The sequence below is a fragment of the Manis pentadactyla genome, chromosome 8 (genome assembly GCF_030020395.1).
Source record: "Manis pentadactyla isolate mManPen7 chromosome 8, mManPen7.hap1, whole genome shotgun sequence".
Classification (NCBI taxonomy): domain Eukaryota; kingdom Metazoa; phylum Chordata; class Mammalia; order Pholidota; family Manidae; genus Manis; species Manis pentadactyla.
The window spans coordinates 55,329,759-55,346,879 of NC_080026.1; the positions used below are offsets into that span (position 1 = coordinate 55,329,759).

General features: G+C 36.2%; 1 protein-coding gene across 1 annotated transcript in view; it reads left to right on the forward strand.

Annotated features, from left to right (window-relative positions):
• The window catches only part of RYR2 (ryanodine receptor 2), a 961,351-nt gene that overhangs the window by 715,088 nt on the left and 229,142 nt on the right, over positions 1-17,121 (forward strand). Inside the window, exons 38-39 of the mRNA XM_057505755.1 lie at positions 1,750-1,950; positions 7,063-7,168. Coding sequence (XP_057361738.1) covers positions 1,750-1,950; positions 7,063-7,168 — 307 coding nt within the window. The remainder of the gene's footprint in view (positions 1-1,749; positions 1,951-7,062; positions 7,169-17,121) is intronic.

Consider the following 17,121-nt stretch of genomic DNA (forward strand, 5'->3'; position numbering starts at 1 on the left):
CCTTGTATCTCTCTGCAGACGATGCATTTTAACCAGCATTTTGTCAGAGTGCCTGGAATCCAAGGCATTCCTATCCCATTCCCCTCCTGCCCACCTCAGAACACTTGTTCATCAGTAGACATGCCCATTCTCACAGAGCAAGATTTTATGTGCAGCATGTATGTTTCTAAGGAATCAAAGAGATTGCTCGCCTTTGTGCTTATCAAGATGTCTGCAGGATCCTTTCTGAACACCTCTTTGGTTCATTAGAACCCATTTGATGATTGCATCATTGACACATTTTTTGCTTTTCACTCCTTAGCATTGTTTGAAGTCTTCCTCTGAGTCGGGTGCTTGTTGATGGATGAAGGACACAGATGTGGGCCCTGCCTTCCATAAACTCACAGACTCTGGGGGAAATGCACACTTATTTATGTATTTCTTTTAAAATGCCTTATTGTTAATTTTGTTAAATGAGCTTAAGGAAAAGAACAGGTTGCTAGAAGAATGAATGGCTTACTGGAAGGAAGGTGAGGGAAGGCCTCTCTGAGATGGTGAGTTTTGAACTAAGGTCACATGGATGAGCTGGAGGTCACCAAGAGTGAAGAAGATTAGAAAGAGTGTCCTAGGAACTTATCACACAGAGCACATAGCATGACAAAGGTTCTGGGGCTGGAGAAGACCAGGGTGGCTGCAGTGTAATGAGAGGGTAAGGTAGGCAGAGGGCAGTTCATACAGAATCCAGCCATTTGCTAAAACCAGTCACATGACAGATTTTGGATTTTATTCTAAGTTCAGTTGAAGTATTGGATAATTTTATTCTAAAAATAGCAGTGTAGCTTCTGTGAGGAAGATTGATAAGGGGAGAAAGAGAGGATGACTAGAGCTCACTCAGTTAGGAGGCTGTCTCGCTGGTCCAGATCCAAGAGGAAGGTGCTTCCCCTGGGATGGGACAAAGGGGATGGAGAGATGGGGATGAACAGTGTGTCTCCGTCAGAGCTGGCATTGGCAGAGATGGCCTGCTGTGAATGGTGACACACAGGGATTTTAAATTGTCTTTAATATTGCCAAGTATTTATATCACAATTGGTATTAAGCATATTTAAATGTTTTCCTAAACTTGGACAGAACATTTTCTAGTGGGCCAAGACTGATACTGATACACTATATCAGTCAAAAATCCTTTTGGCTTCCAGTAAGAGAATATTCAGCTAACTGTTTAATGAATAAGCAATAAAACCACTGAATTAGCTTACATGCAATGTCTGGATGGGAGCAGTTCTAGAATTAGTAGAGTTAGCTTAATGATATCATCAGGAACCCCAATCTTAATATCTTTCTGTGATCCTTAGTCTATGGTTTTCATCCTAAAGAGTGTTACCTCCTTCTTTATCCAATGGTCAAGTCTTTATTCAATTATACTCATTTTGAAAAGAGGGTGTTCTAGTCTCTTATTAATGGTGGAAAATCTTTTCCAGAAAACTCCTAGCAAACTTCTTAAATATCTCATTTGCCATTGCACCTGTAGCTATAAAGCAGACCTGGGACAAGAAGTGTCTACCAGCTGGACATATATTTGCCATTTTTTCTCATACGATTATGTTTCATCCCCTGGGACCAAGCACATTGCTGTCTCCACAAAATCAGGATTCTGTCTGTAAAGGAGAAGAGTTGGCAACTAAGCGTATCTGCACAGATTTTGATTTGAAGCATATCAACTATTTAAACAATCAGAAATTAAATTTCATGTCTTTTCAATCATCTTTTCAGATGTGCCTACTGCTTCAATACCTCTGTGACTGCCAGGTCCGGCACCGGATAGAAGCCATTGTGGCCTTTTCAGATGACTTTGTAGCAAAACTTCAAGACAATCAGCGTTTCCGATACAATGAAGTTATGCAAGCCTTAAACATGTCAGCTGCCCTCACAGCCAGGAAAACAAAGGAATTCAGGTCACCACCTCAGGAACAGGTATGAGAGTGAAATGAAAATTCTTCCTTTCATCTTTGGGTTTCAGTTCATTCAGGATCCATACATTGCAAAATTATATCTGAAATATACATTGAAAAATATATAAAAGTGTATTTGTTTCCTGTTCTCTTTAAACTAGCCAAGTTGATTTGGCCAGTATTCTTTATTTTTACCAAAAGAATCTACTTGGTTAGTTTGAACAAATGTCTTACCTTATTAGAATGTATCAAGTGTATCGTAGACTCTTTGAGGAGACCATGTGCCAGATTCTAAAGTTCTACAAACAGGAACAATAGTCAACTATAGGTGGGTTGTCTTTGGCAGACATGGCACTGCCTCAGCTGCTAGGAACCCTCGACTCCTATGGCTCATGCTACATACTCAATGTTTGGCCCCTCCTAAAGGAGCCAAATGTCACTGCCACTAGTCTTAATAGAAAATTGACCACCTATTTGTGGTCTTCCTCTGGTTGCTCATCTCCAAACACAGGTCGCCCATGGGTGCAGCAGAAACAAGGACACATTCCTAAACCAAAGAATGAACTAGTCTGGGATATGAGTTTTCTGGAATCTACCTCAGGTTGGGACTGATAATGTAGGAAATTCCCAAGATATAGCTGTGATGGTCAAATGTTGACCTGACAGATCCCATCTTCTATATCTCACTCTTATAATTCCTTTTATACCCAATATATCTCTGAATGAAAGTGTTTAGGGACTAATTACATAATTAAAATTTTTTTCTCTAGAATGTAATTTCTTTGAAGAAAGAGACATGGAATTGTGTTTGTTGGTATAAACAGCATTTATTAAGCAGAGAAAACTTCCAAACTCTCCCAGATTAACTCCATTTGTTAAACTACTTTTGGAAGACTTCTGCTTCCAGAAAGATGGAGTGCATGTGCCTTTCCCTATTCTTCCTCTAAGCACAATTTTAACCCTGGGCCCTACACAAAAGATAACATAAGAAGACTCTGAAAGGTACAGAGAGAAGAAAGGAGACTGGCTGTGGAACTTGGGACCCAAGGATGAATTCCCTGGGTTTTCTTTTTGCCTCATCTATCCCAGACTTGGAGGATAAGAAGCCAGCAAACCAGAAACACCAGTGGCCATAGACAAGAAAAGACCCAACAAAAGCCTTGTATGACTAACCAAAGGACCAGCAAAACTGTCTAGCAGGCAAAACTTTTAGGTAATAACGAAACTACTCCAGCTAAACACCATAGTCAAAACTGTCCCACCCCTCACCCACCCCAGCCATCAAACACTGAGCGGGAAGTCCAGATCTCCACTCTCACCAGGCTCTGATGAGGGCTCCAGCTGGGGCTACAGTGTGTTGGGACTTCATCCCCTCTGAGGTAACAAGGCCTCCCTCCTGCAGTAGAGTCTAGGGAGGGAGAGGTACAAGGCACTCTTGCCCTTTCCAGCCAAGGCTGTGTGAGTACAGGTCTCGTGGGGAACTGGATCTGCCTTCTCCACCCAGCAGGAACAAGGTGCCCTTCCTCTTCCAAGTGTCCATGGAGTGAAGAAATGGACTTCCACTCCCACCCAGCAATAACAAGGTAGCCTAAACTCTTCTTCTGCTGGATAGTGCCAGAAGAAACCAAAGCTTAAATAAGATCCAGTCTCATAACATAATACCAGAAGTGTTCATATTTCAACAAAAAAGTCACTCATTACATCAGGAACTAGGAAAAACTTGAATGAAAAAGGATAATCAATAGATTCCAACTCTGACTTGACAAAGATGTGAAATTTATCTGACAAAGCTTTTAAAACAGCCATCGTAAAGCTCCCTCAAAATTGAAAATGAAAATATCCCAGCAAAGAAATATAAAAGAAGTAATTTTAGAACTGAAAAAAAACAATAACTGAAATAGTAAAACCTTCAATACATGGTTTTCACATCAGAACTAAGGAGACAGAGAAAAGAATCACTGAAGTGAAGAGAGAACAATAAAAATTACCTGGCCTGAAAAACAGAGAAAATAGACTGGAAAAAAATAGATCATTAAAGACCAGTGCAAATATAGAAAAAGATCTAATATTTGTGACATTAAAGTCCCAGGGATAAGACAAAGAAATACGAACTGAATAAATACTTGAAAAAATAATGGTTGCAAACTTTTCAAGCTTGGCAAAATATATAAAGAAAGAGATTTGAGAAGCTGATTAAGCCTCAGACAGGATACCTGAAGAAATCTAAACAAGACATCTTACAGTCAAACTTCTGAAAACTAAAAGAAAAAATCTTGAAAGCAGTGAGAAAGAGAAGACCATGTTAGGAGTAAAATGTTTGAGTGACAATGGATTTTTATTCAGAAGATATGGCACCCAGAGGGAAGTGAAACAATATTTTTCAAGAGCTGAAAGAAAAGATTGAAAACTCAGAATTCTGCATGCAGTGAAAATACTCTTTAGGGATAAAGAGGAAATCAAGACTTCCTCAAATGAAGGGAAACTACAAGAACTTGATGGCAGCTGACCTACCCTGAGTGAATGCCTAAATGAAGTCTTTAAACAGAAAATAATGACAATAAAAGAAAATTTGGAAAATTAGGAAGGAAGAAAGAACAGAAAATGTGAAAATATGGATAAATACAGTGCATTTTCCTTCTCTTGAGTTTTCTGAATTATACTGATGGTTGAAGCAAAATTGAAACAACTATCTGATATGTTCTAAATTATGTATAAAAATAGTAAAGACAATTATGTCTTAAATGGAGAATAATAAGGGGAAAAAGGGAGATAAAGCTTCTGCTCTTTGCTCAAACTGGCAAAATATTGAAACCAGTAATCTGTAAGAATTGTGTATTTATAATGTGATATCCGATGCAACCACTTAAAAATACTATACAAAAAGATATGCTAAAAAATACATGATCAATTCAAAATGACACCCTAAAAACTGTTCAAGGAGCTCACAGCAGGTTGAGAACAATAAATCAGAACAGAAAACATGTAAAATGACAGACTTAAGTCATAAAATATCAATAAATCCATGTATATAAATAATCTAACTACACCAGTTAAAATAAAGATACTGGCAGAGTGAATTTTAAAACTTTGTCCCTAACTATATGTTGTCTAAAAGAAACTCACTTCAAACATAATGATGTAGATAAATTGAAAGTAAAAGGAAAGTAAAAGAAAAAAGATCTATCATGAAAAATTAATTGAAAGAAAGTAAGAGTGCCTATAGCACAGCAAAGGAAATTATCAGACAGACATTATGTAATGATGAAAGACCGATCTACCAAGAAGACAAATGTGTATGTACTACATAATAGAACTAAAAAATATGTGAAGACATATAGAGAGAATTGAAAGGACAAATAAATAAATATACAATTATAATTGGGTATTTCAACAGCCCTTTCAGTAATTGATAGAAAACCTAGACAGAAATTCATCAAGAATATAGGAAAATGTGACAATACTATCAACTAAAAGAATCCTTCGAAATTTGTAGAACATTCTAGCCAATAATAGAATACACATTTTTTAAATGCCTATGAAACATTCAAGAAAATGGATTTTTTCTGAGCCATAGAACAACCTCAACAAACTTAAAAGAATTTAATTTTTTGAGTCAAATTAGAAATCAATGAAAAATAATAGGAGAATCTCTAATACTTGGACAGTAAACAAAATACTTCTGAATAACCATGGTTTGAGAAGGAAGTCTTCAGGGAGATTTAAAAATAAATTGATGGGAAAAAAAAATGAAAATACTATGTATAAAAATTTGTGGAAATAGCTAAAGCAATGCTGAGAGGGAAATTTATAACACTAAGTATTTGCATTTAAAAAAGAGAAAAACACTCATATCAACAATCTAACCTGCTATCACAGAATTTAGAAAAAGAACAAAATAAACCCAAGCAAGCAGAAGGAAGGCAATAATATACATAAATGTATAAGTCAATGAAACTGAAAATAGGATAATTGGAAAATAATCAATGGATCCAAATGCTGGTTATTTAAACACAAGAATAAAATACAAACTGCTGAAAATACTGACATGGAAAAAAGAGAGAGACACAAACTACCAATGGCAGGAATGAAATGAGATACTACACAGACCCTATGGGCATCAAAAGGAGCAAATGGGAGTGTGTACATGCATGCTGTGTGACTCCATTTATATAACATTCTTGAAATGACAAAAATTTGGAAATGGATACCAATCAGTGGTTGACAGGAATTAGGAATGAGGAGCAGGAAGGAGGGAAGTGGGTATGTTTATAAAATGGTAGCAGAAGTGATCCTAGGGGTAATGGAATTGTTCTCTATTTTGACTGTATCAATTTTGATACCCTAGTTGTGATACTGTACTACGGTTTTGCAGGATGTTACTATTGGGGAAAGCTGGATAAAACATGCATGGTATCTATATTATTTCTTAGAATATCATATGAATCTGCTATTATCTCAAAATAAAAGTTTAACAAAGAATTCAAATGTAAACTCTGGAAAGAAGACTTACAATTGTTTCCTAAAGGAAAATTATAAAATTATGGAACAGTAACAAAACTTTCTTTTCTTCATTCATTAATGTAATATCATTGTGTTTAAAACTAAAGCAAATGGAAGAAAATTTCTTGTAATTTGCTTAATAGAACTGTTAACATGAGCCAAAGTTATCCATTATATTACTTGTCAATTACATTTAGGGTTTTCCTTCTTACTGCTGTACCCTTCTCAAAAATATTCAGTTATTTAAAACACTTAATAAAGTGTTGGAATTAGCTAGAAAAGAATGGACATCTAGGAGAAGCATAATAAAATATTTTTTAAAATAACATTTAGATCTTAGTTGATTTAAGAACTCTCTGTATATGAGTCTAACATACTATGAAATGTGAAAGAGAAAGCAAGTTATATCATTATTTTGCAACATGCTAAGCTTTGTATGATTTTATTTATTTTGTGGCATTTGTTATATTGAGTGATAGACAATGGTTGTTCAGCTACTGCGCAACCATTTATGAATACTCAAAAACAGATTTTGAACACCTTTGACTTTTATGATCTTCTTTGCTGTGTCATCCCTGAATTCACTTTTCTTTTACCCTTGTTCTTCCTCTTTCTTGCTTTTCCAAACTTTCAGATCAATATGCTTCTCAATTTTAAGGATGACAAAAGTGAATGTCCATGTCCTGAAGAAATCCGAGACCAACTCTTGGATTTTCATGAAGATTTGATGACACATTGTGGTAAGGTCTTCTTGACTAACAACTCTTTTTAAATGTGGATTTTTAACTTTTTTCCAGTTTTATTGAGGAATAATTCACCTACATCACTGTTTAAGGAGTACAGCAAAATGGTTTGATTTACATATACTGTGAATTGATTGCCATAATAGTTACAGCTAACATCCACCTTCTCATATAGTACAATAAAAAGAAAAAAAAAGAAGAAAGGAATTAACAAAAAAGATTTTCTTATAATGAGAATACGATTTACTCTCTTAATAACTTTCCTATGTATCATCCAACAATGTTAATTGCAGTCATCCTGTTGTACATTTATTTCATCCCTAGTACTTCTTTATCTTATAACTGCAAGTTTATACCATTTTACCATCTTCCTCCATTTCCCTCTTCCCCCAACCCCAACTTTGGGAACCACAAATCTGATCTCTTTTTCTGAGTTTTTTAAAAAATAGATTACACATATAAGTGAGATCATACAATATTTGTCTTTGTCTTATTTCACTTAGCATAATGCCTTCATGTTTCATCCACATTGTCACAAATGGTAGGGTTTCCTAAATTTTTATGGATAAATAATATTCCATTGTGTGTACATGTGTGTGTGTGTGTGTGTGTATATTTCACAACTTTTTATCCATTTATCCATCAATGTACACAGGTTGTTTCCATGTCTTGGTCACTGTAAATAATGTCTCTATGAACATGAGGCTGCAGATATCTTTTCAAGTTAATATTTTTGTTACCTTTGGGTACATTCCAAAAAGTGGAAATGCTGGATCATATGGCAGTTCTATTTTAATTTTTTGAGGATCCTCCATACTGTTTTCCAAATTGGCTGTACCAACCTATAGTCCCACAAACAGTGCACAAGGGTGTCCTTTTCTCCACATCCTCACTAGCATTTGTCTTCTCTTTTTGATTTTGGCCTTTGGCCTATCTAGCAGGTATGAAGTGATATCTCATTGTGGATTTGATTTGCTTTTCCCTAATGACTGTTGATGTTGAACACCTTTTCATTTACCCATTGTACTCTCATATATCTCCTTTGGAGAATTGTCTATTCAAGTCATTTGCCCATTTTAGAATTGGGTTATTTGTTTTTCTGTTATTGAGTTGTATGTGTTTTTATGTTTTGGATATTAATTATGAAACAGATATATGGTTTGAAAATATTTTTTCATATTCCATAGGTTGTCTTTTCACTTCATTGGTGCAGAAGCTTGTTAGTTGATTTAGTCCCACTTTATTTTTTATTTTGTTTCTTGTGCTTTAGATGTTACATCCAAAGTATCATTACCAAGACCCATGTCAAGAAGCTTTTTCTCTATGTTTTCCACTAAGACTTTCATTATTTCAGGTCTTACATTTAAGTCTTTAATCCATTTCCAGTTAATTTTTGTGAGTGAGGTAAGATATGATATAGGTCCAGTTTCATTCTCTCCCATGCGAATATCCATTTATCCCAGCAACATTTATTGAAATGACTGACTCTTTCCATTGAGTATTCTTGGATCCCTTATCAAATATTAATAGGCTGTGTTTGATTAGGTTAATTTCTGGTCCCTCAAGTCTGTTCCTTTGGTCTGTTTTTATACTAGTACCATACTGTTTTGATGCCTATAGCTTTACAGTGTATCTTGAAATCAAGAAATATAGTTTCTCCTGCTTCATTCTTCTTTCTCAGAATTTTCTTGGCTATTCAGTAGATTTTGTGGAATGCATTTTAGGAAGGTTTTTTTCTACCTTTGTAAAAAAATGCCATTGGGATCTTGATAGGGATTGCATTGAATCTGTAGAAGGCTTTAAATAATATTAACGTTTTAACAATATTAATTCTTCCAACCCATGAACACAGAATGCCTTTCCATTTTTTGTGTCATCTTCTATTTCTTTCAATAATGTCTTGTAGTTTTCAGCATAGAGATCTTTCACCTCTTTAGTTAAATAATTCCTAAGTATGTTATTGTTTATAATGCTGTTGTGAATGGGATTGATTTCTTTATTTCATTTTCTAAAATTTCACTGTTAGTGTATAGAAATTCTAATGTTTATATGTTAATTTTGTGTCCTGCAATTTTACTGAATTCATTGTTTAGACCTAGAGCAGTTTGGTAGAGTCTTTAGGATTTTCTGCATATGAAATCATGTTGTCTGTAAATAAAAACAATTTTACTTCTTTCTTTTCAATTCTAATAACTTTTGTTTATTTTTCTTGCCAGAATTCTCTGGGTAAGACTTCTATTACTATGTTGAACATAGTGGTGAAAGTGGAAACTCTTGTCTTGCTCCTAATCTTAGAAATAAAACATTCAACCTTTCACAATTGAATATGATGTTAACTGTGGGCTTGTTATATATGGCCTTTATTAAGTTGAGATATGTTCCTTCATGCCTAATTTGTTGAGTTTTTATCATGAGTGTATGTTGAATTCTGTTAAATTCTTTTTCTGAAGCTATTGAGATGATTATATGATTCTCTTCTTTCATTCTATTAGTGTGATATATCACATTGATTTGTGTATGTGGTATTATCCTTATCCTTGCATCCCAAGGATACGTCCCATTTGACCATGGTAAATGGTGAATGATCTTTTTAATGTGCTGCTGAATTTGGTTTGCTAGTGTTTTATTGAGAATTTTTACATCTATATTCATCAGGGATATTGGCCTATTGTTTCTTTCCTAGTAGTGATCTTTTCCAGTTTTGGTCTCAGGGTAATGCTAGCCTCATAAAATGAGTTTGGAAGTGCTCCCTCCTCTTTAATTTTTTTCAGAGTGGTTGAGAAGTATTGAAGTTACTTCTTTAAATGATTGATAAAATTCACCAGTGAAGATTTTCTTCCCTGGGAAATTTTTTATTACTAATTCAATCTCATTTCTAATAATCTATTCATATTTTCTATTTCTTCCTGAGTCAGTCTTGGTAAGTTGTATGTTTCTAAGAGTTTTTCCATTTCTTCCATGTTATTCAGTTGTTGGCATATAGTTGTTTATAGTAACCTCATATGATCGCTTGAATTTCTGTGGTATTAGTTATAATGTCTCCTTTTTCATTTGTAATTTTGTTAATTTGGAACCTTTCTCTTTTTTTCTTGGTAACTCTGGCTAAAGGTTTGTCAGCTATGTTTATCTTTTCAAAGAACCAATGTTTTAGTTTGGTTTATCTTTGCTATTGGTTTTCTGTTCTGTAATTTATTTATTTCTCTCTAATCTTTATTATTTCCTTTCTCCTACTAACTTTGGGCACAGTTTTTCTTTTTCAAGTTCCTTAAGGTGTAGAGTTAGGTTTTCTTTTTGGGAGTTTTCTTGCTCCACAAAGTTGCTGTTTATTTATGTGATCTTCCCTTTTAGAATTGTTTTTGTTGCATTCCCTAAGTTCTGGCATGTTGTGTTTCCATTTGTGTTTGTCTCAAGAAACTTTTTTATTTCTCCTTTAATTTCTTCTTTTAGGCATTGATTGTTCAAGGGAGTGTTGTTTAATTTCCACGTGTTCATGAATTTTCCCATTTTCCTCTTGCTACTGATTCTAGGTTCATACCATTGTGGTCATAAAATATATTCAGTATGATTTCATTCCGCAAAATAAGTTAAGACTTATTTTGTGACTTAACATATGTTCTTCTTAGAAAGTGCTCCATATGCACTTGCAAAGAATGTGCAGTTTCCTGTTGTTGGATACAATGTTCTGTATATGTATGTCTGTTAGGTCCATTTGGTCATTAATTTTCAAATCTGCTGTTCCTTATTGATTTTCTTTTGGATGATCTATCCATTGCTGACAGTTGTATGCTGAAGTCCCTAACTGTTATGGTATTACTTTGTCTTTCTCCTTTTAGCTCTATTATTTCTTGTCTTATGTATTTAGGTGCTCCAATGTTGGGTGCATAAATATTTGTTATACAATTTTTGTATCTTCTTGATATGCCAACACCTTTATTATTACATAATGATCTCCTTTGCCTTTTTTTTTTACCATCTTTAATATAAAATTTATTTTTTCTGATAGAAGTATAGCTACCCCTATTTTTGTTTTGATTACCATTTGCTTGAAATGTCTTTTACATCCCTCTACTAAATCTATATGTGTTTTTAAATCTAAAGTAAGTCTCTTGTAGGCAGCATATTGTTGCATCTGTTTTTTTGATCCATTCACCCATTCTGTGCCTTTTCATTGGAGAATTAGTCCATTTATGTTTAATTATTGATAAGTAAGGACTTACTGTTGCCATTTTATTCTTTGTGTTCTGGTTGCTTTGTAGATCCATTGTTTCTTGTTTCTTGTCTTGTTTTTTGTGTGTGTGTGTTTGATGCCTTTTGGTTTCAGTATGCTTTGAGTTCTTTTCTGTGTTCTTTTGTGAAACTACTACATTTTTTCTTGTGGTTGCAATGAGGCTTATATGATATTGTAAACTTAAAACACCCTATTTTAGACTGATAATAATTTAACTTCAGTAGAATTTGTATCTTTTATACTTTTACTTCCTCACCTCACATTTTAGTTCATTGCTATTATAATTTACATGTTTTATTATTATGTAACTACTGACAGATTATTGTATTTATGTGTATTTTGCTATCTTCAATTTTTTTTAGCTTTTAGACTAAACGTAGGTAACCCTATGTAAGTGATTTCTGCACCACTATTACCATATTGCATACTCTAACTGTGACCGTATATCTACCATTACCAATGACATTTATGCTACCTTTCTTTTTTCTCCTTGTCAAAATTCTTGTTTTGTTCTTGCATTGTTTTCCTAATTACAGTTAGTTTTCAAATGTGTATTTTTCATACACATATACTGGTAAAAAAAGTAAGTATATTTGTAAATAGGTTCACAAATATGCAAGAGGCCTGTTAGGAGTTCATCTAAGAATATTTGTTATGGCAAAATGGTTAACTGACCCTAAGTGAGATATCATTAAGAGTAGAGAGATCATTAACATGGCGGCGTGAGTAGGACAGTGGGAATCTCCTCCCAAAAACATATATACTTTTGAAAATACAACAAACACAACTAGCCCTAAAAGAGAGACCAGAAGACGCAGGACAGTGGCCAGACTGCAGCTACACCAGCGAGAACCCAGCGCCTGGTGAAAGGGGTAAGATACAAGCCCCGGCCCGGCGGGAACCGAGCGCCCCTACCCCAGCTCCCGGCGGGAGAAGAATAGGCAGTGCGGGAGGGAGACGGAGCCCAGGACTGCTGAACACCCAGCCCCAGCCATCCGGGCCAGAGCGCAGACACAGAACGTGCCCAGGGGGCCCTGGATACTGGGGGAACAGGGAGTAAGACCTCTGAGCGGGTGCCGAAGCTGATGCCCCTGTGACAAAGAAAAGCGGGGGCTTTTTGAAAGTCTTAAAGGGACAGGGACTTAACAGCTTGACGGACACAACCCAGGTCACAGTACAGCAGCTGGAAATTACAGGGAAAACCGGGTGCACTAACCCCCTGGGCAACAGCTCTGAGACCCCTCACGGAGGCAAACAGTCAAGCAGCCCCCCCATCCATTACCCCTCCGGGCGCTGCGAAAGCAGAGAAGCAGCCTGAGACAAATACTGCCCACAGAAAGGGAAATTTCTCCCTTCCGGCCAGGCAAGACACAAAGACCCACTCTACACGCAATTACCCAACACAAGCCACTAGGGGTCGCAGTTGTCCCAGTAAAGAAAGGCCAGTAGCAAGTGAAAATTTTGGCCCTCCCAGCTGACAGTCAATAGCACCTGTCAACATGAAAAGGCAAAAAAAATATGATCCAGACAAGACTAACCCAGACAGCTTCGGCATCTGCTACATCTTCCCCTGAGAAGGAATCTGGGGAGATAGATTTAGCCAGTCTACCTGAAAAAGAATTCAAAACAAAAGTCATAACCATGCTGATGGACTTGCAGAGAAATATGCAAGAACTAAGGAAGGAGAATTCAGAAATAAAACAAGCTCTGGAAGGACTTCAAAACAGAATGGACGAGATGCAAGAGAACATTAATGGACTAGAAAACAGAGAACAGGAATGCAGAGAAGCTGATGCAGAGAGAGATAAAAGGATCTCCAGGAATGAAAGAATTTTAAGAGAGCTCAGTGACAATTGAAAAGGAACAATATAAGAATCATAGGTATTCCAGAAGAAGTAGAGAGAGAAAAGGGGATAGAAAATGTCTTTGAAGAAATAATTGCTGAAAATTTCCCCAAACTAGGGGAAGAAATGGCCTCTCAGACCACAGAGGTACACAGAACTCCCATGACAAGGGATCCAAGGAGGGCAACACCAAGACACATAATAATTAAAATGGCAAAGATCAAAGACAAGGACAAAGTATTACAAGCAGCCAGAGAGAAAAAAAAGGTTACCTACAAAGGAAAACCCATCAGGCTATCATCAGACTTCTCAACAGAAACCCTACAGGCCAGAAGAGAATGGCATGATATACTTAATGCAATGAAACAGAAGGGCCTCGAACCAAGACTACTGTATCCACCATAATTATCATTTAAATATGAAGGAGGGATTAAACAATTCCCAGACAAGCAAAAGTTGAGGGAATTTGCCTCCCACAAACCACCTCTACAGGGCATCCTACAGGGACTGCTCTAGATGGGAGCACTCCTAAAAAGAGCAGAGAACGAAACACCCAACATATGAAGAAGGGAGGAGGAGGAATAAGAAGGGAGAGAAATGAAGAATCATCAGACTGTGTTTATAATAGCTCAACAAGCGAGTTAAGTTAGACAGTAAGATAGTAAAGAAGCTAACCCTAAACCTTTGGTAACAACAAACTTAAAGCCTGCAATGGCAATAAATTCATACCTTTCAATAATCACCCTAAATGTAAACGGACTGAATGCACCAATCAAAAGACACAGAGTAATAGAATGGATAAAAAAGCAAGATCCATCCATATGCTGCTTACAAGAGACTCACCTCAAACCCAAAGACGCGCACAGACTTAAAGTCAAGGGATGGAAAAAGATATTTCAAGCAAACAACAGAGAGAAGAAAGCAGGTGTTGCAATTCTGGTATCAAACAAAACAGACTTCAAAATAAAGAAAGTAACAAAAGACAAAGAAGGACATTACATAATGATAAAGGGCTCAGTCCATCAAGAGGATATAACCATTATAAATATAAATGCACCCAATACAGGAGCACCAACATACCTGAAACAAATATTAATAGAACTAAAGGAGGAAATAGAATGCAGTGCATTCATTCTAGGAGACTTCAACACACCACTCACTCCAAAGGACAGATCCACCAGACAGAAAATAAGTAAGGACACAGAGGCACTGAACAACACATTAGAACAGATGGACCTAATAGACATCTACAGAACTCTACATCCAAAAGCAACAGGATACACATTCTTCTCAAGTGCTCATGGAACATTCTCCAGAATAGACCACATACTAGGACACAAAAAGAGCCTCAGTAAATTCCAAAAGATTGAAACCCTACCAACCAACTTTTCAGACCACAAAGGCATTAAACTAGAAATAAACTGTTCAAAGAAAGCAGAAAGGCTCACAAACACATGGAGGCTAAACAACACGCTCCTAAATAATCAATGGATCAATGAGCAAATCAAAATGGAGATCCAGCATTATATGGAAACAAATGACAACAACAACACTAAGCCCCAACTTCTGTGGGACACAGCAAAAGCAGTCTTAAGAGGAAAGTATATAGCAATCCAAGCATATTTAAAAAAGGAAGAGCAATCCCAAATGAATGGTCTAATGTCACAACTATCGAAATTGGAAAAAGAAGAACAAATGAGGCCTAAAGTCAGCAGAAGGAGGGACATAATAAAGATCAAAGAAGAAATAAATAAAATTGAGAAGAATAAAACAATAGCAAAAATTAATGAAACCAAGAGCTGGTTCTTTGAGAAAATAAACAAAATAGATAAGCCTCTAGCCAGACTTATAAAGAGGAAAAGAGAGTCAACACAAGTCAACAGTATCAGAAATGAGAAAGGAAAAATCACGACGGACCCCGCAGAAATACAAAGAATTATTAGAGACTACTATGAAAACCTATATGCTAACAAGCTGGGAAACCTAGGAGAAATGGACAACTTCCTAGAAAAATACAACCTTCCAAGACTGACCCAGAAAGAAACAGAAAATCTAAACAGACCAATTACCAGCAACGAAATTGAAGCAGTAATCAAAAAACTACCAAAGAACAAAACCCCCGGGCCAGATGGATTTACCTCGGAATTTTATCAGACATACAGGGAAGATATAATACCCATTCTCCTTAAAGTTTTCCAAGAAATAGAAGAGGAGGGGATACTCCCAAACTCATTCTATGAAGCTAACATCACCCTAATACCAAAACCAGGCAAAGACACCACCAAAAAAGAAAACTACAGACCAATATCTCTGATAAACGTAGACGCAAAAATACTCAACAAAATTTTAGCAAACCGAATTCAAAAATACATCAAAACCATCGTACACCATGACCAAGTGGGATTCATCCCAGGGATGCAAGGATGGCACAACATTCGAAAGTCCATCAATATCATCCACCACATCAACAAAAAGAAAGACAAAAACCACATGATCATCTCCATAGATGCTAAAAAAGCATTTGACAAAGTTCAACATCCATTCATGATAAAAACTCTCAGCAAAATGGGAATAGAGGGCAAGTACCTCAACATAATAAAGGCCATCTATGAAAAACCCACAGCCAATATTATATTGAATAGCGAGAAGCTGAAAGCATTTCCGCTGAGATCGGTAACTAGACAGGGATGCCCACTCTCCCCACTGTTATTTAACATAGTACTGGAGGTCCTAGCCACGGCAATCAGACAAAACAAAAAAATACAAGGAATCCAGATTGGCAAAGAAGAAGTCAAACTGTCACTATTTGCAGATGACATGATACTGTATATAAAAAACCCTAAAGACTCCACTCCAGAACTACTAGAACCGATATCGGAATACAGCAAAGTTGCAGGATAGAAAATCAACACACAGAAATCTGTGGCTTTCCTATATACCAACAATGAACCAACAGAAAGAGAAATCAGGAAAACAACTCCATTCGCAATTGCATCAAAAAAAATAAAATACCTAGGAATAAACCTAACCAAAGAAGTGAAAGACTTATATTCTGAAAACTACAAGTCAATCTTAAGGGTAATTAAAGGGGACACTAACAGATGGAAATGCATCCCATGCTCATGGCTAGGAAGAATTAATATCGTCAAAATGGCCATCCTGCCCAAAGCAATATACAGATTTGATGCAATCCCTATGAAACTACCAGCAACATTCTTCAATGAACTGGAACAAATAATTCAAAAATTCGTATGGAACCACCAAAGACCCCGAATAGCCAAAGCAATCCTGAGAAAGAAGAATAAAGTAGGGGGGATCTCACTCCCCAACTTCAAGCTCTATTATAAAGCCGTAGTAATCAAGACAATTTGGTACTGGCACAAGAACAGAGCCACAGACCAATGGAACAGACTAGACAATCCAGACATTAACCCAGACATATATGGTCAATTAATATTTGATAAAGGAGCCATGGACATACAATGGCAAAATGACAGTGTCTTCAACAGATGGTGCTGGCAAAACTGGACAGCTACATGTAGGAGAATGAAACTGGACCATTGTCTAACCCCATATACAAAATTAAACTCAAAATGGATCAAAGACCTGAATGTAAGTCACGAAATCATTAAACTCTTGGAAGAAAACATAGGCACAAACCTCTTAGACATAAACATGAGTGACCTCTTCTTGAACATATCTCCCCGGGCAAGGAAAACAACAGCAAAAATGAACAAGTGGGACTATATTAAGCTGAAAAGCTTCTGTACAGCAAAAGACACCATCAATACAACAAAAAGGAACCCTACAGTATGGGAGAATATCTTTGAAAATGACACATCCGATAAAGGCTTGACATCCAGAATATATAAAGAGCT